Genomic DNA, 22,013 nt, shown 5'->3' with positions numbered 1-22,013 from the left:
CAGTTCCCTGCTGATGGCCTGGGAAGGCAGCGGAAGATGGCCCAATTACTTAGGTCCCTGCACACATGTGGGAGACCCCGATGAAGTTCCTGGCTCCATTACAGCCATTTGGGGAGTGAACCAGCAGATGGATGATGCTCCCTCCCTCCCTCCCTCTCTCTCTTCCCTCCCTCCCTCAATTCTGCCTTTCAAATAAATACAAAAAAAAAAAAAAAATCTAAAAATACTGTTGTCTGTTCACAGCAAGGGACAAGGAAGGTCAGGACCTGTGTGCTTCAGTGGTTTCTGCCCGCGTCTGTTCCGTGACACCTGGAGAGTGGCCCTCAAAAGACAGCCACCTACGGAGTCTCAGGTTGTGCACTGCCCAAGCACTCTGGCTGAGGAAGCCAACATCCAGTCCAAGCTCTGCCCCTGGTGTAGGGATCTGTCCGCCCAGAAAAAAGGAGCGCCTTGCTCTAGGTCAGGTACGCCAGCCACAGCCCTGCCCTCTGGAATCCCTGACTTAGGAGAAGATAATCTGTCTGTCCGGTGAGGAGCTGCCAAGACTGAATTTCAAAACCCAGGAAGAGCGGCAGCCCCGGGCCCAGTCCAGCTGCCTTCAGAGCCAGCCACATGTACCTTGGGGAGGCTGTGAACAAGAGCACCCTGTGGGCGTAGAATGGCCTTCCTTCCACCAGGAAGGTGACGTCCGACATCTCTTTGTTGTTCAGAAAGTGAGGATCTGGAAGAAGAAAGGGGAGAGGGGCCGTTTCAGTGGAAAGCAGGGTGGGGTTTGGATTCCTCGCGTGGAAAGTGCCCCGAAGACAGGGCATCGATCCACTGGAGCGCACCCTCGGGGCGAGACACACGCCCAGGGCAGGCAGGGCCCGCAAGAAGAACACCCAGGTTGTCATGGAGATTCTGTTAGTCACAGGAAGTCCTCCCAGCTCCTTTGTGGTTGAAAGCTGTACCTCCCAGAGAGGTACAGGTGAGAAGGGTGAACTCCTGCCACCTGTCTCCAGCTTGCCACAGTCCCCACCACTCCCTAATGTTTCCCACAAAGAACCTACTTCACTCATTGATGTGCCTACAGAGAAGTCAGCGAGAGACCCTGGTCCCTGCTCACTCTTTTCTTGCCCGTCCAGCAGGTCCCTGAAGAATGTGGGGGCATTAGTGACCTTACCTTGGACTGCTGTACTGCAGACGGAGTCACACGGGCTCCACACTCCACTGACAGTGACAGGACCCTCGTTTTCTTTCTCAGCAGGTCCTTCGAGCCCCCCAGGGCTGCCTCCCCCCCCCCCCCCACTTGGACTCCTAACGCTTGGCCCGAAAACCAGGCCCTTTTCACGGCAGGTAGAAGAAATCTCTGTGCATCCCGGGGGAGGAGGCTTCCCCTCGCCTATAGCTACAGGCAAGCAGATTTTATGCTGTGTTGTGGAGACCGCCCCAGCAGGTACTCACTCTCTCAAGGGGGCGTCTGACGAGACACCCACACGGCAGAGACGGCTGCCTCCACCCCTGGCTCTGCTAATTTGTCGGTCTTCATAATGACTGCCTCAGTGAGACGTTAATGCACACGTGTTTCTATGTGGTTCCCAGTAGAGGGACTTCCGGTAAACAGATGGACACCATAGGCCGGTGGCCGTGGCTGCTCCGCCCTCCGCGCGGAGAGGCAGGGCGCCTTAGACAGCAGAGTCGGGGTAAGGGCCATGGTGCGCGGCCTGGCCTTCCTTTAGAAGCTACCTATGCAGGATGTGTGTGCGATGGGGAGGCGTGGGCTGGGGCACAGGCGAGTCTGCTCACCCGAGGGATGAGGTGGTGGCGGGTCTCCCCTTCCTCATACCCAAGGTAATACACCCAGACAGTTGATTACATGGTAAAGGAGATACCTGCTCTCTGGCAGCCTAACTCCTCTGCCCACCTCTCCTTGGCCCTCGAAACCGCCCCTCTCCCCTCTTTTATAGGGCAATAACTTGTTTGTCTCCCCACCACCAAACAACACGCCAAGCTGGCAGAGGGCACCACTCACCCAGGCGTGAGGTCTGCTTCCGTTTGATCTCCGTGAGCTTGGGGATGGGGTACGGCCCGTAGCAGTGCGTGAAGATGACGCAAAGCTGCTGGCTGATCACCTCGTTCTGCCAAGAAAGAGGAGCTCGGGTTACCGGGGCTGTTTGTGGCCTTGGCCTTGGCCGTGTCACTGCAGGTGTGCGTCCCACGGAGTAGGAGGAGCCCACACGTCTAGAGCAGGTTCCGAGAGCATGGGCCCAGAAGAACACACACTCCAACAGGCCCTGGATCGACCTGTGCCATGTGGCCGCTACTTCTAGTGGGCTCACTGATGAATGCGAAAGAACTGAATGATTCGATTGTTTGGTCTTGCCCTAATCCACTGGGAAGCAGGGTGGAAAAGAGGTTTTTACTCCTAACCCACCTTGATCAATGCTCTCAAATTCTGGAAGCGGCTAATTCTCCAGAAGTTAGCAAGTCCTTCTGGGCCTGTGACTGTGTGTAGGTGTGTGTCTTGTCACCTACAACACCAACACTTCAGATTCAGCTTTCTTATGAACAGGATTCTCAGGCTGACGCATGGCCAGATCCCGCTGTGCTCAGCGGAATCACTTTCATTAACCAAACGGGGAAAACAGTTCTGTGATTCCAAACTCCAGCTGCCCTTATTTGCCCAGGGAGGAAGGCACCTTCTCTGATCCATCTCGGCTCTGCATGTTTTTTCCTGGTGCCCAATTAATCTCTCAGCACCTGCAGGTGTGCAGGGCGCAAGGCATGCACAGATCATAGCATTTTCCTGCTTTTTTTTGGGCGAAGGGGACTGAAACAAGAAACTAAAAAAGAGAGCCAGAAAAATATTTACACTGAGTTATGAAAAAGTAGGTTGCAGCACAGTTTGTACCATGTCTTTTTGGAACTAAAACCCTATAAATGTCCTTGGATTGACAGCTATGTATAGAAAAAGGTCTGGAAGAATTGCTACTTTTTGGGAGAGGATGATGTATCTCTTCTTTTTATTTGTGATTTCTTCAATAAACAAGTTCTCCTCTTGTGAAAAAGGAAAAAGTATTGTTTTGATTTCAAAACACGGGTTTGAGATCACAGTGATGTCACTGATTCAAGCTATTCTACTTTTAAAAAATGATCTGGCAGGGCTGGCGCTGTGGCGTAGTGGGTAAAGCTACCACCTGCAGTGCTGGCATCCCATATAGGTGCCAGTTCGAGTCCTGGCTGCTCCACTTCTGATCCAGCTCTCTGCTGTGGCCTGGGAAGGCAGTAGAAGATGGCCCAAGTGCTTGGGTCCCTGCACTGCATGGGAGATCCGAAAGAGGCTCCTGGCTCCTGGCTTCGGATCTGTGTAGCTCTGGCTATTAAGGCCAATTGAGGAGTAAACCAGCGGATGGATGGAAGACCTCTCTCTCTCTGCTTCTCCTTCTCTCTTTGTATAACTCTGATTGTCAAATAAATAAATCCTTAAAAAAATGATTTGGCACCATAGTGAATTTATCTTCTAAACAGCGAGGGCTGGGCCAGGCCAAAGCTGGAGCCAGAAACTCAATCCAAGTCTCCCAAATGGTTCACAGGGACCCAGCTACTTGGGCCATTACCTGCTGCCTCCCAGGGTGCACCATCAGCAGGAAGCTGGAGCCAGAAGTGGAGCAGGCACTCTGAATTCAGCACTCCAATAGGGAATGCAGGCACCACAAGCCGTAGCTTAACTGCCACACCAAATGTCCATCCCAAGCTATTCCTAAAGCTACTTCCTGGGCTCCTAAGGCAGAAGGGCAAAGCTTGGCTTACGGAAAGGAAACCACATTCTCTGATTAAAGTACATAGATTCCAGAAGACACAGCACCAAGCAGGTGTGACAGCCAAAGTGTGTTGAGTGCTCCTCTCACTCAGTGCTTGTAAAAGTGATCACTGTTGGCCGGCGCCGCGGCTCAATAGGCTAATCCTCCACCTAGCGGCTCTAGTCCTGGTCGGGGCACCAGATTCTTTCCCAGTTGCCCCTCTTCCAGGCCAGCTCTCTGCTGTGGCCAGGGAGTGCAGTGGAGGATGGCCCAAGTGCTTGGGCCCTACACCCCATGGGAGACCAGGATAAGTACCTGGCTCCTGCCATCGGATCAGCGCGGTGCGCCGGCTGCAGCGCGCCAGCCGTGACGGCCATTAGAGGGTGAACCAACGGCAAAGGAAGACCTTTCTCTCTGTCTCTCTCTCTCACTGTCCACTCTGCCTGTCAAAAAATAAAAACAAAAACAAAAACAAAAAAACAAAAATGATCACTGTCTCGTGGTTTAAGGCAGTGGTTCTCCAACTGTGGTCCCCAGACCAGTAACATGAGCATCACTCGGAATCTTGTTAGAAATACAAATTCTCGGTCTCACTTCAGACTCCTGACACAGAAACTCAAGGCTGAGGCCTGGAAATCTGTACCCTGACAAGTTTTCTGGGGAGGCACTTGCTTCCTTAAGTCTGAGAACCACATGTTTCATACAATGACATTCCCTCCTGAGCTTGACCAGGGCTGGGGGCACTATTAATTTATTTCCTGTGGCCTAAAGTCCTCACCCCTCAGAGTGTGCTCACAGCCCAGCAGCAGCATGAGGTGGGAGCCTGGGAGGAATGTCTGCTCTCCCCCGACCCAGAATCTGCATTTCAGCATCCGGTGCAGGCAAGATCCATGCATGTTCGTGTGTGAGAGGCACCGCATGGGTGGCAGCAGGATGGGCCCCTGGAAGACTGCATGTCCTAAGCCTGGGACTTGTGAAAATCAGGAGCTGCCCTGTGCTTGCGAATATGCTAACTTACACGGCACACAGGACTTTGCAGGGGTAATCAGTCCATTTGGGTTGCCAGAACAGAAGACCACAGCCTGGGGAGTTTCCAAATCACAGAAATTCATTTCTCATAGTGCGGGCGTTTGGGAAGCCCAGGATCAGGGTGCTGGCAGAAGCGATGGCTGGCGAGGCCTGGTGAGGTCTGGTGAGGTCTGGTGAGACTTTCTACTTCACACATAGCACTTTCTAGCTCTTACCTCATACGGAGGAAGAGGCAAGGCGGCTCGCTGGCATCTCTTTCTGAAGGGCAAGGTTTCTGTTCACCAGGGCTCTGCCCTCATGATATAATCACTCAAAGCCCCACCTTCTGACACCGTCAGTTTGAGGGTTAGGATTTCAATGTATGACTTTTGGGGGGGAGGAGGACATGAATGCTCAGGCCACAGCACCTGCTTGTTAGCTGACCTTAACACAGGAAGATCATTCTGGATTATCTGCGTGAACTCCATGTAACCACAAGAGTTTTAGAATAGGGGCAGAAGACGACTTTGGAAGTGACAAGGAAGAAGAAAAGGTGTTGGGGCCTGGGAAGGACCTGATGCTCTGTTCGTGGCATAAAGATGAAGAAGCCACAATGGCTGCTTGTGAGGGGTGTGGGTGCCACCCTAGGGGTACAGGGTGAGCCCCAGCCAACAGCCAGCAAGGAAAAGGGATCCCAGTCCTGCAAACAAGGGAACAGAATTCTGCCTAGAACCTGAATGAGTTTGGAAGCAATTCTTCCCCAAAGCCTCTAGGAAGGAACAGATCCTGTTGACACCTTGAGTCTTCCCTGGAGGCCCAAGACAGAGCAGCCACAGCTCAGCCACACTGTGCCTGGACTTCTGAGCCACAGAAGTCGTGGGACGAGAAACGGGGGCTGTCTTAGGCCTGAACTTGGTATCACTGTATTATTGCCTGATGGAAATGAATTGGACTCATCTAAAGTCTACAGCTGTTGCCTCATACTGTGACCCTCAGTGTGCCAGTCCCACCACTGACGCTCGGTAAGTACCTGACGATCACAGGACAGAGGAGACGCGACACCTGCCAGCCATGGAGTCATGAACACCACTGGGTCTGCTCTTCTGCTCGTCCTGTGAGTCCTGCTGGTGACTCAGCTCTGCAATCCAGGCTGATACAGGTGAGGAGAAGCCATGTTCTGGACTCCAGTGGCCATTGAGAGGCCTGAGCAGCCTGGAGATACTTCTGTGAGGCTGTGTGTGTGTGTGGGGGGGGGGGCTTAATTTAATTCAGCAGGTATTTATTAAGCATTGAAGAAATGTCTTGCTCTGTGGAAGGAGCTCTATTGGCCCCCACACAATACAGCACGAAAGGCAAGATCTCTCCTGTCCTAGACTCACAGCTTGCCCTCATCTTGTTTTTTTGTTGTTGTGTTTTTTTTTTTTTTTTTGACAGGCAGAGTGGACAGTGAGAGAGAGAGAGACAGAGAGAAAGGTCTTCCTTTGCCGTTGGTTCACCCTCTAATGGCCGCCGTGGCCGGCGCGCTGCGGCCGGCACACCTCGCTGATCCGAAGCCAGGAGCCAGGTACTTACCCTGGTCTCCCATGGGGTACAGGGCCCAAGTACTTGGGCTATCCTCCACTGCACTCCTGGGCCACAGCAGAGAGCTGGCCTGGAAGAGGGGCAACCAGGACAGAATCCGGCGCCCCGACCGGGACTAGAACCCGGTGTGCTGGTGCCACAAGGCGGAGGATTAACCTAGTGAGCTGCGGTGCCGGCTTGCCCTCATCTTGTAACTTCAATATATATCGTGTTGCCTGAGAGAACACGCATGCAGGCCAGCCAGGTTCCAAATTGATGAGCCTTATCTATGTAAAGATGATTTGGGGGAAGCATAGCTTACCACTGCCCAGGTGAGGGCTGCACCTGCTGGCTTCCTTCCAAAGAAAGAAAGGGGAAAGAGTAGGTGTACAGTAGAGAAATGTGACAGTCACAGCCCCAGCCATGGGTCAAGGTCACCACCAACAGTGCTAACTCCTACAGATGGGATATGCCCTTGATGCAATGAGAACGGCACAGGGTCTTTGCCGCCTTCCTCCCCCAACTCCAGAGGCCCCGTTTAACCATAAGCAAAAGCATCAGACATATTCCACTAGAAGGCTGACCCACACGACGCATGATTGACCTCTACTCCTCAAAACTGTCAAGGTCATCAATGCTCAAGAAAGTCTGAGGAAGCATCACAGTGCACAGGCTCCCAGAGAGATGACAACTACGTGCACTGCACCATCCTGGATGGAATTCTGGAGCAGAAAAAGATACTAGGTCAGAACTAAAGAAGGGGCTGGTGCTGTGGCATAGTAGGTTAAGCATCCGCCTGCAGTGCCAGCATCCCATATGGGCACTGGTTCCAGCCCTGGCTGCTCTGCTTCTGATTCAACTTCCTGCTATGGCCTGGGAAAGCAGTGGAAGATGGCCCAAGTGCTTGGGCTCCTGTACCCACATGGGAGACCTGGAAGAAGCTCCTGGCTTTGGATCAGCCCAGCTCTAGCCATTGCAGTCACTTTGGGAGTGAATCAGCCAATGGAAGACCTCTTTCCTGTTTTTATTTCTCTGTTTCTCTCTCTCTCTCTCTTACTCTCTGCACCTTTCAAATAAATCTTTATAAAGAAAGAACTAAAGAAATCTGAATAAAGTACAGAGCTTACCTATAACACTGGAATGATATTGCTTTCTTAAGGAAAACCACTGTCTCAGACTCATGGAAGCTGTCAGTCATTGGGAGAAGCGGGTGAAGGGGCAGTTGGGAGTTCTGTACCAGCCTCTCCATTTTTCTGTAAAACTAAAACCATTCTGAAAAAGGGAGCTTATTTTAAACATGTGCCCAATGAGGAGACAGGGTCATTAGGATGAAAGCCCAAGAAGCGCAGGAGAGAAGGGCGGAGGGAGGGGTGAGGCGTGGAGTAGACATCTGCGGCTTCCTACTACGCTTTATTCACTCATCTCCTGAGGCTGAGTGAAGGGAGACTTCTCTCCCACCAGCCAAGCTACGTATCCCCTCATTCATCACGTCGTCCTGCTAAGTCTACTGAGCACCCACCAAGTGCCATGCACCTGCTAGGCCCAAGAGCCGGGCCCTGTGCGGAAGGTTACGGTACTACACCCAACACCAGCACCAAAACTTCTGCTGTGCCAAGGCTTTCTCTGGCTGCTTCTCTTTCAGAACCCAGAGCCCTCAGCACAAACTCCCTGCGGTGTCCTCAAGGTCACCGGTGTCTGTTGGGGTCTCTTCTGGGCCCTGTCCACGACTCCTCCTCAGGGTGGCTCATTCTGGCTACCAGGCGCCCAAAATGAACGGGATGCCCAGGAGGGCTCCTTGGTGGGGCAGTGCTCAGGAGTGTCAGGCAGCCACGTGTGCTTGTGTGTGTGTGTGTGTGTGTGAGAGAGAGAGAGAGAGAGAGAGAGAGAGATACAGACAGACCTGTTGGGCCAGTGGTCAGGCAGGAGCTGTGACATGGGGAATCCTCTGGGGTTGGTTGGCTCTGGACCAAACCCTGAAGCCAGCAGAATGCAATGGACCAACCACGGGGCCCACGTGCTCCAAACTGGGGGTGTGGGATCAGCGGGCTGTGCTGGGGCAGGGGCCTGTGTTCCTCTGAGCGGTGCATTTAAGCACCGGGTTTCTAGGCCATTCGACTAGCTTTTAACCTCTGAGTCAGCAATTTCCCAATTTCAACCTGATCCTTATTTCTTAACATCCTAAAATGTTATGAAATGAGTGGCAGCTTTTATGGAGAGGAAGACAAACCTCACCTCATCAAATGCACCCATCCATTTTAAACTCAGAAATATTAAAATGTGACAGAAAAAAAAACCCCTGTGTTTCAGAATCAAGGGCGTGTGGAATTACAGTAAGGGCACCCAACGGCAAGGGTGCCAGGAGCTGGTGGAAAAGATCAATGCCCAGCAACTCGGGAAAGCAGTTTGGGGGATTCTTTATAGTCTAAACATGCATGACCCACACAACCTCGTAGCAGCATCCCTGAACATCTACCCCAGAAAACTGAAGACTTACACTGACACAAAAATCCATGCATGCTATGCCGGTAGCAGCTTTGTTCGTAATAGCCTCAAGCTAGAAACAGCGCAGAGGTCCTTCAGCATTGAGTGCTCAAACCGTGGTTTCTCCCACCACAGAATATGACTCAGCAACAGAAAGGAACAAGCCACGGATATGTGCCACGACCAAACGGCACTGAGTGCAAAACATCCGATCTCTGAGTTGCCCACCACAGATCCCACTGAAATCAAGTTCCCGAGGAAAAGGCAACAGAGACCACACACTTCCAGGGCTGTGCCATTCATTGCTCATGGAGGAACGTCCGTACGTTCTGTGGCCCTGTGCAATCTGAGCTTTGCCTCCCACATTCTCCTTTGTCCCTCAGGTCACAGGTCTCCTTCCTGCTGTCCCAACACATGGAGTACATTCTGACTAACAGCCTTAGCACTGTGGCTCCTTCCCTTGCGATACTTTGGCCCCAGATCTCTGTTCTGGTGGAAGTGTTTCCTGTTCAGATTGCTTAGATGCCACCTTCTCAGGGTACCTTCCTGAGTATCCTGTCTAAATTGGATCCACCTGCTCTAGTCCTAGGTGGGCAGCATCGCCAGCTGCGTTTTTAAAAGAGCCTTGATCATGTTCTGATTTGTTTTGCTGATCTGCTGCCTTATTTACCATCAGCAAGCTCCAGGAGGAGAAAGAAGACGTCTTTGCCATGCCCACTGGGCACCTGGGACACTGTGGGGTATGGGCATCTCCTGGATGAATAAAAGCCCAGAGGAATGATGTGTGGGGAAAATGGGCCAGGAGCTCTCTTTAAACAGATGTGTTGCATACACTGACTCTGCTGTCCTGCACCCCAGGCTGTCCGGAGACACTGAATTCCTTTGAAGACAACGTTTGGAAGTGGGAGAGACCCACTTGGAATGGGCAGAGACCACAGAGGCAGCGAAATTGTGAGTATAGGTCCAATGTGCACACCTTAGGGATGGGAGAAGGTGTGTGGGAGGCTATGGGACAGCCACCGTGTGACTTACCTATAGGAATTTTACTCTTATCCAACACTGATGAAACCATATGCTTGTTTACACAAAACAGCAGACATGACTTGAACGGAATCCTTCAGCAGAGGGCAAGGGAACTGGCCAGTGTGTGACGTCCCCCACAAGGACGAGGGTGGGACTTTGCACCTGCTCAGCTCCCTGCATTTCTCTGCCACCACCTCCAGGCGGTGTTCTCATGCTTAACTCTGGGAAATCTTAACGCCTCTTTCTGTACTGTGGATGTGTAATGCCACAATTCACCAGTAGGGGTGCCATTGAAACCCAGCAAAACTCTGCACACTCCCACCTCACTCCTGGATGGCCATCCTTGCTGGACTGTGACTTTCCAATAAGAAGCTGCCCCTGCCCTATCTCTGGCTCCCCACACTCTCGAGGATGAGTTCAGCTGCCAGAGGGCTTGACAAAGGTCCCTCCTTCTTCCTGTTGCCCAGTTGTTGCTGTCAGAGTCACTGGTGGCCTCTACTTCCCCACTGACCTGCTCCAATCTCTCCACATTAGACACTAGAGCACTGGTCCAGGGTCTCCCCAGCCCTGCAGGCCCATCAAACACCTGCCTCCTTGGGCCTCCGAGGGTCTGGGCACCAGGTAATTCTCAGGTGGCTTTGTGCTACCATCTGGACAATCGTAGTTACCCTGAGTGGAGCAAGGTACTTGTGAGCTGACCTGGGCACCTGGGCATTGTTCAGGCACAGTGGTTCAGGCATGGCTTGTGTTGAGAATAAAAAAATTCAGTCTGATTTCCCAACAAGCGATTCAGCAAGGGATGAGGACATCACTTCTTGAGTCGAGGACAATCTGTGTGCCCCACACTCTAAGTCCTTATCCTGGTGAGGTCAGGTTTTGAGAAGTGGGTCCTGTCTAATGAGCTGTGGTGGACAAACAATCCACAGCTCTGGGCTAAAGGAAACGCAATGTTAATGGCCTCTGGGAGACAAGGGCTGCGTGGGTCATCTCATGTCATGGGGCTGTCCGTCATGTCCAATTTCTTAGCTTGGGTGCTGATGACAGAGTGTTCACTTTGCAAAAATTCTGGGAACTTTTCTGAACGCATGTCGTGCTGCAAAGTAAGGTTGACTTTAAAAATCCATCAATTTTCTTAATACACAGGATCCCTCAGTAAATTCGGGAATTTCCTACTATTAACTGAATGAAAGTTAAAATTATAAGAGCACTGGTTCAAGTCTTGGATGCTCTGCTTCTGGTCCAGCTCCCTGCTAATGGCCTGGGAAAGCAGCAGAAGATGGCCCAAGTGCTTGGGCCCCTGCCACCCATGTGGGAGACCTGGATGGAATTTCAGGCTCTTGTATTTTTTTTTTAAGATTTATTTATTTAAGAGGCAGAGTTATAGACAGAGAGAGGGGGAGAGACAGAGAGAGAGGTCTTCTATCTGCTGGTTCACTTCCCAAATGGCTGCAATGGCTGGAGCTGGGGCTATTCAAAGCCAGGAGCCAGGAACTTCTTCCAGGCCTCCCATGTGGGTGGCAGGGGCCCATACACCTGGACCATCTTCCACTGCTCTGCCAGGCACATTAGCAGGGAGCTGGATCTGAAGTGGAGCAGCTGGGACTCAAATTGGCACCCTGATGGGATGCCAGTGCTACAGGCAGATGTTTAACCCACTGTGCCACAGTGCCAGCCCCCAATAAATAAGTTTTAAGAAACAGACAAAACAAGCCCTCAAAATGAAAGAAAACTAGCCCCTGGAAACAGTTCTAGTAACATTTCCCGTGTAGGTGGTTTCTGAGGTAACTTCGGTGAAAGCCTTTTTATTCACTCATTTATTTTTAAGATGGGAGGGGCGAGGCTGCTCCTGAAACACTTTCAGCAGGTTCCGCTCTGGGCGGACTTGCTGGGCTCATTACCCCAGCGCGGGTGCACCTGCTCCCCTTTGTGGTCTCAGCGGGCCTTGGCATCCAGCACAAATCCAGCCTGCAGGAGGCCAGGGGTGCTGGGCTGAGGGTGGGTGCTAATGAGATCGCCTGGTGGGGCTTGCACTGGACCTGGACCAAGCTACTCTTCCTTCCTGAGGGGTCCCCCTCCCCATTATCCGGAGAAGGCAGCTCCCTGTGCCCTCTGTACGCTCTGTGAGCAGCCGCCAGCCAGGGAACCCACTCCACCCTCTGATTCACAAGCCTATTCCCCTAGGAATTTGCAGGTGCCACAGCAGACCCAGAGTTCCACAAAGCCTGTGCTGTGGCAAAGAGGCCAGAGGATTGGCTCTGGAGGCTGACCACCTGCTGGGCTCCATCCCAGCTGTGCCACACATCGGCTGTGTGACCGTGGACAAGCCATTCACCCTCTCTGCACCTCAGTTCCCATCTGTTAAATGGGGATAAGAATAGTACCTCCTTCCAAAGCTGCCTGTGAGGATGAAATGAGTTCATCCTTCCAACATGCCTAGATCAGTGTCTGGCTCGCAGTGGAATAGAAAATGTTTGGGAAATGCTCCAGTGCCTTGGTGAATTCGGATGTTCAAGCTCCACAGTAGAGACATTGGCAGAGCCCAGGCCTCCTCCTAGGAGGGGGTGGGAGATCTACAGCTGGCTGGTGCCTGTGGACCCTGCTGAGGGGTGGGCTTCCGCAGAAGAGCTGGAAACACCCCCCGGGACGCCATCTTTACGACACCTGCAGAGCCCTCACCCTGTGCCAGGGACGATTCGAAGAGTGTTAGGGCATCAACTCACACTCACAGCCACAGCATGGACGTTAGTGCAATCACCAACCCCATGTTCAGAAGGGGAAACTGAGGCAGGGGGAAATTAGGGGCTCAGAAGGCCAGTGAGGGGCAGAGGCAGGATGTGAACCCCTGAATTGTGGCTCCAGAGTCCCTGTACTCAACCTCTGCACCACAGTGGCCCTTGTGCCCTGCTGAGAAGCCCGCGGGTAGGTGACAGGCATGGCACGACCTCCCCAGAGCCTCTGGGATGCTCTGGTCCTCCCTGGTGCTTGTCATGTTCTCGGTGCTGGGGCATTGGGTGGCCGGGGGATGAGAGCATCAAGGTTGCCCATGGTCTGTGTGCCCTGTCTACACACCCAACCAGGACACAGAGCCCATGAGCAGGGACTGAGGGTGTCCCCTGGGGTGTCGCCCAAGCCAATGACCCCAAAGAGATTTTTCAGAATCAATCTTGTAACAGTCCAAGGGCAGGCTGATGTTCGGAAGGGGTGGCAGCATTTCCCCATCTCTGGGAACACAGGTGTCCCGAGGGATGAATCCTAGGGGGTTAGGCAGGGCCCAGCCAACCTCCTCTACCTGGAGAGCTTCTCCCAGGGTTTGTCTAGGGAGCCGCGTCCATTGCCCTCTTCCCATGGCCCATCCAGGCCTGGCCTCGTCTCAGCACCTCCGGGAAGCCCAGCCTTGCCTTTCTCCCTTCTGAGCTCTCACAGCTCCCTGTGCCTGGGTCGCTCCATTTAACTCTGCTTTATAACCACCTCTCACACTCAAGGGACACGCCTCGCTGGAACCGGGGCTGCAGCTTTACCGCACGTTGTTTGAGTTAAGGAGATATTTGCCCACGTGCCCCGGTGCAGCGGGACAGAACAGGTGTTTCGCAAAGCAGCTGCCCCTCAATGACTTCACAAGGGACCACAACCAGCTGGGGTGGTAACTGCGGGGACCCCACCCGAGGGCAGCATCAGGCCACGGGTGGGACCATTCAGATCCATGTGCCCCGGCTCACGCCCGCCAACCACCACCACCGCCACGGCCTCTGGCCTCTCTCGTACCTTGCTAGCTTTCAAGATCTCAAACATCAGGGGCAGGCCTTGGGTGATGAGCTCCTCCGTGTACTCCTCCTCCTGAATGGTCTTGAACTCCTTGAGCAAGCACTGGATGAGCGGCCTGCGGTGCTGCTGGAAGGCGATCCGCAGGGACTCCAGCCACGTGTGCAGCGTCCACGGGACACCTGCAGCGGGGAGAGAGGAGCCAGGGCCGGGGGCGGGGGTGGAGGGGGCGGGAGGGGCCGAGCGGGGAAGGCAGGCAAACAACCAAAAGAGCAGGCGTGTTTTTATCTGGAAATAAAAACAGGGTGTTTTTATCTCTTCCCAGGACATCAGCCAATTATAAGGCCAGGGGGTGGACTCTCAAGGAATAGAGCCAGGGATTTATTTATTTATTTCCAAAAAGACCTTCAGAAGTTGAAAGTGAAGGTCAGGTGCCTTAAGTATGGGCGTTCACTGCTGCACGCAGCTCCCAGCAGCAGGTGCTGCTCCTTCTAACACACACACGAATCGTGTGGAATATCGGAGTTACTACGCACACCACTCGTGCACATCATATGGTTCTCAGTTCCGAGTTTGTTGTCCCTGGGGCAGTGAGAAGACCTGTGCAGGACCAGATGGTGTCCATGCCCGGAGGAGAGCTGGTTACACCCGCTGGTGGTTCTGGACAGGATGGACGTTTACGGTGGAGGAAGAAGACATGGGGAACTACTGTGGCCGCTCTCCTGGGCAGGATTGCGTGAGCACCTGCAGCCACGCTATAAGATCTCCTTCTTGCCTTCCTTCCCTGAGGGAAGCCTCCCCAGCAGCCGAGTGCTGGAGCTGGCTTCTCCTCGCTCGTGGTGACGCACAGGTGAGGGAGAGAGCATATCTCGCTTCTGGTGCAGGGGCTTTTTTTCTGCCAAGGGCCATGAGGCTATGGATAACATCATTTGCAGGCCATACAGAATGATCCACTTAAAAATCAGCCTCGTCTACGTTTACTGAAGTTCAAGTCCCGCCTGTGGCTGTCTTGGCAGGGCCAAACCAAAGGACTCTACAATGGCATAAATGTCCCACACACTACACGGCCAGTCTCCTGGGACAGTCTTGTCTCTGGAATGGCAGCAGAGACCTCTGCTCGGTCCTGAGCCTGCCTCCCTCCACCATGCCCTGGGCTGGGGGCTCACTGCTCCAGCCTGCTGCTCCCGCGCTTGGATGAACGCCTCCAGACTGGGGAATGCTGGGCCAGTACTGCGGCCCTGACATGCACACGAGAGAGCTGCCCCTGTGCAGAACTCCCTGCGCAAGGCTTTGCCCCTGAAGCGCAAGTCAGCAGCGACTCCTCCACCACTGGGAACCACCTGGGGTGATTGTTAAATATAAAGATTTCCAGCCTTTTTCCATCCAGACCCTCAAGAGCAGAGCCTCTGGGTGTAGGGCCTGGCAATCTGTATTCAGACAAGCTCCCCAGGTGATTGGAACCCCTGACCCAGGGTTTAGAGTTTGGGAAGCTGCTGTCTATGGGGACAGAAGTGTTCCAACCAGCCACGGAGGAGTTCCCTGGCCCACTTGGTGTGTATGTGTGTGTATGCATATGTGTGTGTGTGCACGTGTATACATGCACGTGTGTGTGTATGCACGTGTGTGTGTGGCCTGGAGCCGGGCAGCAGTGCTGTGTCCAGTGCTGCAGGGCGCCCAGACTGACCTATGCTTCTGATATCAATTGTGACATCCACGTAGCCGTGCTCAGCGCTGTGGTACATGGCCTCCCGCAGGGCCCTCAGTTTGGCCTTGCTGTTGCGGCTGGCGCACAGCGGGGGCGGGGCTGTCTCCGCCAGGTCAGTCCCCTCGGCCAGAATCTCCTCCAGGGACAGGATGTCACTCTTCTCCTTTTCTGGCTGAGCGAGCAGTTTGCGGAACACATTCCTGTCAATCATAAACCCAGAGAGGAAGACACTCAGAGAGGGAAGTGGCTGTGCTGGGGTGGGGGCAGGGTGGGGAGGGGGCGAGGGAACCATGGGACCAACTCCAGGGCCACGGTTCCAGAGGCCTGACCATGGGCGCTACATTTGGAGGGGGAGGGAGAGGAGATGGTGGAGGGCATGACCAGCGGTGTTTCCTCGAGGGCAACTTGGAGCAAAGAAAACTCTAGAAGGTTCTAGAACTCTGCGTTCCCTTCTCAGTGGCTTTACTTGGGGTTATGTGCGATACAATCTGATGGGGGCAGGTCCTGTAGGAGGCTTAGAGAGGAAGTAAGCGCACGTGGGGGGCCTGGTTATTTCTTAGGTGGATTCTGCACACTTTAAGACAGCTGCTGTGACCAGAACTGACCGAGAGTCAGGTCCCGCCGGCAGGGAATGGACAAGGCAAGGCGGCCTGAGCCGCTAGCTGGGCACCGCCGGGAGCTGGCCCTCAGCAGCCGGCTGGCAGCAAACGTCTCTCTGCCTCTGGGCCCCACATCCAGAGATACGATGGGTCTGGGCTAGGCCTGGGAATCTGCATTTTTAACAAGCACCCCTTGGGACCTTTTCGGCCCATCCTAGCCTACCTGTGTCCGTGGGCTGCGGCCTGGCTGAAAGAGTTCATATCACCCTGAGGGGTTGTAGAAATTCCATTCCTGTACATGGTTCCTATCAGGGGGTCCGCACCACGCTCCAACAGCAAACTAACCAGCTCAAAATTTCCTGCAAGCCCAGAGAAGGGGTGGGGTTTGTATAAGAGAACAAAACAAAAATAGAGACACAGGCACACGAAGAGCCCAGGTGGTGGAGCCCTCGGCCGGGACGGGGACCGGCGGCTCTTACCTACGGCGGCTGCGAGCTGCAGCGGTGTTTCTGAGTAGTTCTCCTCCCCGATCTCCACCGAGCCTTCCACCTTGGCTCCAGCGTCCAGGAGGAGCTGCGGACGAAGGGTGGCCATTTGTGTAAAGGACACGCACCTTGAGGGGCACCCAGAAGGAGCGGCGGAAGTCAGGGGGATGCTGATCTCTTCCCTCCCTCCGGGTCAGTGACCCCGTGCACAGGCTGGAGGGCAACTGTACCTTAGAGGATGACCCCAGAGCCCCCTGGCATCTCCTAGAAGCCCAGGCTGCCCAGAGTGTGGCCCATGCACAGTAGCATCAGCATCAGCCTCAGCCTCAGCTGGGACTGGTCAGGACGGCTGCTGCTGAGGCCCCGCCCTGTCTGCATCTAGTAAGCCCCACAGGGCGCTTCTCTGCACAGTTTCTAGAAGCACTGGGCTAGGAGTTCTTGCACCAGAATGCTGGGAGACCTTCTTGGGTCAGCTACACAAAGCCTCAGGGGGCCTCAGGGGGTCTCAGGGCGGTCTCTGCAACCATGGACTTGCTAGAGTTCTAGAGGACTTTGGGGACCCCCTACCCCTTCTAGAACACCCTGCATGGTGCTGAGGATAGTTTAGCCAATGTCAAGTTTTCTGGCCAGCAAGATCGGTTAGTGGCAGAGGGAGCTTCCTCTGACTCCATTCTGGACACTGCCTGAGAGATCTGGGCTTCTAACAGGAGGTGGAGATGCTGTCCGAGCTGAATTTCACGGCCAAGGTGCTGGCGGCCTTGCTGATGTGAGAGAGGGCAACATTCTGCCATCTTCCCGGCCCACCTAGGCCTACCTGGGGCCACAGGCAGACTGCCGCTGCTGACTTGCTGTTCTCTCACTCACTGTACCAGCAGCAGGGAGGTGCCTGACCCCTATGTGGCTCTGCTTGGTTTCCTCCCGTACCCTTCCTGATATACAGGCTGGGATGCCACTGCCCATTGAGGGATGGCACCTGTGCCCACCAGGCCACCATGCTACCCCTCTTTCTTGGATTCCTCTACCAGGAGGGGACCGGGCACAACGTCCCATAGGCAGAAGCCAGCTCTCAGGGTGACACATCACACACTCAGCCTCCTGAAATACGACTTTGGATCTGTCCTAAGGATTCCTATGACCCAGGAAGAGAGCAAAGGCTTCCTGTAAAATCCCAACATGGCTCAGCTGTGCACGCGACGCTATTCCCTTCTCTGCATAAGAATTCAGAGGCGTGTGCCGCATGCAAGGAGCTGAGTTCCCCGTGTCCCCGGAGCGCGGCGCTTGCTCTTGGGTCAGGTGTGGCCGCCGATCTGGATGCTGATCTCTCTTTTCCGAGGCAGTAAACTGCAAGTTTAAGATCTAGAATGATCTGGGCAGCTACTCACTGAATGCTAACTCCACAACAGCTAGAGAAAGTGCGACCAAGGCACCTGTTTGCCCGGAAACCTCTGATGAGGCCCTGACACCACACCTGGAGCTGTTTCTGTGCTGGGGGTCCTGCCCCAGACCACCTGGCTCTGATTCTCAAGAAGTGGGATCCAGGCAGGTGTTTTTGGGAAACCCACCCTTGGTGAGTTGAATGCTTCTTCCTGTTGGTTGCAAACCATTAGATTCAATGCAAACATGGGGGTGACACTAAGGGGAGGTTTTAAGTTAATGACACTGGCCAAGTCTTATGTTCACAGTACAATGACCAAAATGGGCAAATCCACAAAAAACAGCTGAGGTCTTGCCCTAGAGTCATCAGGAAGAACTGAGCAGGCTTGCCACTCTGTGTGTGAGGCTGCATGTGGGTACGTGGTAGTTTCATATTGGTAAAAGCCGGGCCCTACAGACTGTTACATATAATACATGATTGTGACTATGCTAGATTGAATTGCGATTAACCAATATGAATCTCTTAGGGAATATGCATGCTGGGAGAGATATAGATTCGTGTTATGGAAGAGGTAAAATTACAGGTCAGATGTGGATAGTGAAATACGTTAATACCTGAACTACAGGAATATGTCCATGCAACACAGCAAAAGTCAGAGCCGTCCAATGGCGGGTCTCGGGGTGGACGGATGGATATTTATGAGAAGTACTGACAACCTATAAACAAATTGAAGTTATTTTCAAAATGTGACCTTCACAATACTTAGGCTAGCAAATCTATCTGTGGCTGGACACACAGGCTAAAGACGATGTACAGTCTTGGAAGGTGCCTGGGGGAAACGGTGGTGGAACCAGGTAGGGATTCTCACCTGGTGGATGCCCCCAACACCTCTCTCACTGGAACTGGGCGTCCGTCCTGCTTTGTGAGAACAGAGGCTGAAGCCACTCCCAAGAGACCGGCCATCGCAGGCCACATCTTGGAGGTTTTCACCCATAGGAGCAGAGAGCAAACCGCTCGGCGATGTTGTGTCCTGTGTGTGACGGGGGCCCCCACTTCTCTAAAAGGAATGATGGATGACTCTGGCCACCTTGAAGGTGCCTTGGAGAAGCTGCAGTCAATGAGCCAGCTCCCCTGCCTGCTTTCCACTGCCTTCTGCAGTGGCCTTGAGCGCTACAGGACATCAGGGAGCCGGAGATGGCGCCACCATCCCCACCACACTTTTGCGAGGGAGCCTCTCAGGGGCTCAGCTGCCAGGCAAGGGCGTCTGTCTTGATCTTTCCCAGCAGGGCAGATCTTGGCTCCTCCGCAGGCGGAGTGTCACTCTGCCTGCTCACAGCTCACCCCATGCTGTGCTCATGTCACTTCTGCAGGCTTCCTGGTCGACAAAGACCCGCTCGCTAATGGAAACCTGGGCATAAAACTTCCCCTGGAAACATTGTGAAAAAGCTGGCTGAGCTCGGTCCTCCAGGGTGGGGACCCAGAGACAGTCCTAGCTGAGAGAGGTGGCAGGGCGGCTGGGGACTTGCGAGATGAGTGCCCACACGTGGCACCTCTCCCAAGCACCCCTGGGGCCCTGTGACCGGAGACCTGTGGGGAGGGTCAGAGAAGATGTCCACAGAGCCCCAGCAGGACCCAAAGTTGAGGAACCCTTGCTGGGGGCTGCAGGGTGCCCCGGGACTCATCACTGGAGGGGGTGGGGACAGATTCCCCAATATTTCAAACTTTCAGATCCACAATGGTTCTGCATCCAAAACTACATCCATGGTCAGCTCAGCTGGGATTCACCTGCAACTCACTAATAAAAAGTACAGTATGAAGACTGTCATGGCTTCCAATTCTGAACTAAAAGCAGAGTCCCCAGGGGTACTGACTGGGGGGCAGCACAGCTGCAAGGGACAGTGGGGTCTTCAGACAGCAGAGAATGTGGTTTAAAAAAAGGGGGGGGGCTTCATCTATGGAGAGACTTGGGGAGGGACTGACATCAGCTCTCCAGCCTACACTGGGCACTCTCTGGACATGTTCCTTCCACCAGCCGCCCCAGATGGGTGCAATTCTCTCCTCCCATTTTACAGTTGGGCACAGACAGGCTAAGCCACTTGCTCAAGTGCTAAGCAAGCCTCCAGGCCGGTGGTGGTTTCAGCCCTTGCCCCCAAGTCCATCCGGGTCTAAGGTGCAGCATGGGAGTGAGCCCTCCTGTCCCGCACTGCCTCAAGGAAGCTTTAAGATCCGCTTCGAGATAAGGCACAGCAGCCATAAGATGAGTCAGCCGGGGTTTGGTAGGGAGGGATAACTCAGCTCAGGGACTTGGGACAGTGCTTCTCCTGCTCTAGGTTAGGCCAAGATGCTCTATGGCAGCTGATGGCTTGGGAGGACCCCTTCTGCCCCATCGCAGAAGGAATGCACGCTCAGAGGCGCCAGGAGCCTGGGACTGTGCAGCTGTGGAAGCCTGGTGCTCCTTGCAACTCTGCTGCTTGCTTTCCAGTGAGACAGACACGCAGGCGGCTCCCTGGAGGAGAGTGGACCGGGGCCTCGGGATGGACAACCTCGGGCGGCAGCAGCAGCAGCAGCAGCAGTGAGGACTGAGGATGATCTAGGAGAACTCGTTGAGCTGAGGGCCCTCGGGAGAAAAAGCCCCCCCTTGCTGGTGCGCCGCGGCCCCTCACCTCCACATTCAGGTCAGCTCCGGCATCCAGCAGCATCTGAACCATGGCCTCGTCCCCGCGGACGCAGGCGTACATCAGGGGGGTCATGCCCTGTGCAGGGATAGAAGGCAGAGAGAGGAGAATGTTTACAAGGCAGCTGTGCTTGGAGGGTGATAATCGAGTGGGGGTAGGGGTGGGGGAGGCTGTGCAGGTGCTCAGAGTCCAACCCAGGGGGCTGCGGCCGTCCACAGCCTGGAAACTGAAATGGGGCAGGGGGTGCAGGATCGGAGCCTCTTCCGCCAGCTCCGTATCTGTCTAGGCATGGGTCGGGAGGGTTTGCATATGGTAGCCTCAGGGTGCTACAGACCTAAGGGTGTTTGCTAAAGCGAGTGTGTGACCACCACTTGGCCCCGTGGGACCTTCCTGGGTTCTGCAGTATCATCAGCCCCTAATAAGTGACCAGAGTCTCCTTGTCACTGTTCTCTTTCACAGCGTGACAAGCCCCCTCTGGCCAGCATCAAGGGCACTCCACCACTGCCTTCCTACCAGACATCACGCAAGCAAAAGGCAAGCAAACTAGGCGTGGCCTCCGGGAGTACCAGCTGCTTGTTACAAACCCCACCCAAGGAAGGGGTGGAGCTTCGCAACAACAGTGTTGCAAAGGTGGCTACTTTGTTCACTCCGGAGCCTTCCCTCACTTTGTACACCCAAGTCATTTCTGGTTTGATTAGAGCCGAAGTTACAGCCAAAAAGGTAATGAACTTGTCTCTGGGTCCAGCTGTGCAAGTAACTCAAGAAATCACAAGGGAAAATCATACTGCTGAGGACATAACATTAAAGCATTAGAAACAGAATCCAAAGGTCAGTACATTGAGAAATTTCTCACATTGTTAACAGAGGCGTATGTGCCTAATACATAAAGAACCTTTTCAAATAAGGAAGGAAAACCGTAAAGCTCCAGTGAAAAGCGGGCAAAAGACAGATGAACCGTGCACATGGACACAGCTGGAAGGGGTGTGCCGGGGAGCAAAGTTTCTGGGAAAGTGATGGACCACTCACTGGGAATCTTAAGAAATGCAAGGTGTTTGGGTCACAATTTGCACGCCTAAGAATCAGAAGACTGAATGAAGATTCGTGTATGTTTAGCCTAGCATTGTTAATAAGAGCACTCAGAAACAAGCCAAACATCCAACACCTGACCTATGGTTAATGACTAAGCAATCTGACCACTTGGTGTAGCCATTCAAAGTCATTTTTTAGGAGCCAGCACTGTGGCATAGCAGGTTAAGCCTCTGCCTGCGGCTCTGGCGTCCCATATGGATGTCGGTTCGAGTCCTGGCTGCTCCACTTCTAATCCAGCTCTCTGCTATGGCCTGGAAAAGCAGTGGAAGGTGGCCTAAGTGCTTGGGACCCTGAATCTGTGTGGGAGACCTGGAAGAATCTCCTGGCTCCTGGCTTTTGATCAGCTCAGCTCCAGCTGTTGGGACCATCTGGGGAGTGAACCAGTGGATAGCAGATCTCTCTCTCTCTGTAACTCTGCCTCTCAAATAAATAAATAATTTTTTTCTTTTTTATTTATTTATTTATTTATTTTTTA

The 22,013-nt window shown here is 53.7% G+C and overlaps 1 protein-coding gene across 5 annotated transcripts in view; it reads right to left on the bottom strand.

The window, feature by feature from the left end:
• ABTB3 (ankyrin repeat and BTB domain containing 3) overlaps window positions 1-22,013 on the bottom strand; it is a 292,977-nt gene that overhangs the window by 14,636 nt on the left and 256,328 nt on the right. For 2 of the 5 annotated variants that reach the window (XM_051846041.2, XM_051846045.2), the window contains 8 exons: window positions 20,438-20,527; window positions 18,389-18,490; window positions 16,394-16,487; window positions 16,138-16,273; window positions 15,295-15,515; window positions 13,614-13,792; window positions 2,012-2,117; window positions 619-721 (listed from right to left, as the gene is read on the bottom strand). In XM_051846041.2, the coding sequence (XP_051702001.1) occupies window positions 619-721; window positions 2,012-2,117; window positions 13,614-13,792; window positions 15,295-15,515; window positions 16,138-16,273; window positions 16,394-16,487; window positions 18,389-18,490; window positions 20,438-20,527 (1,031 nt within the window). The remainder of the gene's footprint in view (window positions 1-618; window positions 722-2,011; window positions 2,118-13,613; window positions 13,793-15,294; window positions 15,516-16,137; window positions 16,274-16,393; window positions 16,488-18,388; window positions 18,491-20,437; window positions 20,528-22,013) is intronic. The other 3 variants (XM_051846042.2, XM_051846043.2, XM_051846044.2) reach the window with 3 other exon arrangements.

This window comes from Oryctolagus cuniculus, chromosome 11 (genome assembly GCF_964237555.1).
Source record: "Oryctolagus cuniculus chromosome 11, mOryCun1.1, whole genome shotgun sequence".
Taxonomy (NCBI): domain Eukaryota; kingdom Metazoa; phylum Chordata; class Mammalia; order Lagomorpha; family Leporidae; genus Oryctolagus; species Oryctolagus cuniculus.
The sequence above is the reverse complement of the archived record's forward strand: the minus strand, read 5'-3'. Positions and strand labels throughout refer to the sequence as shown.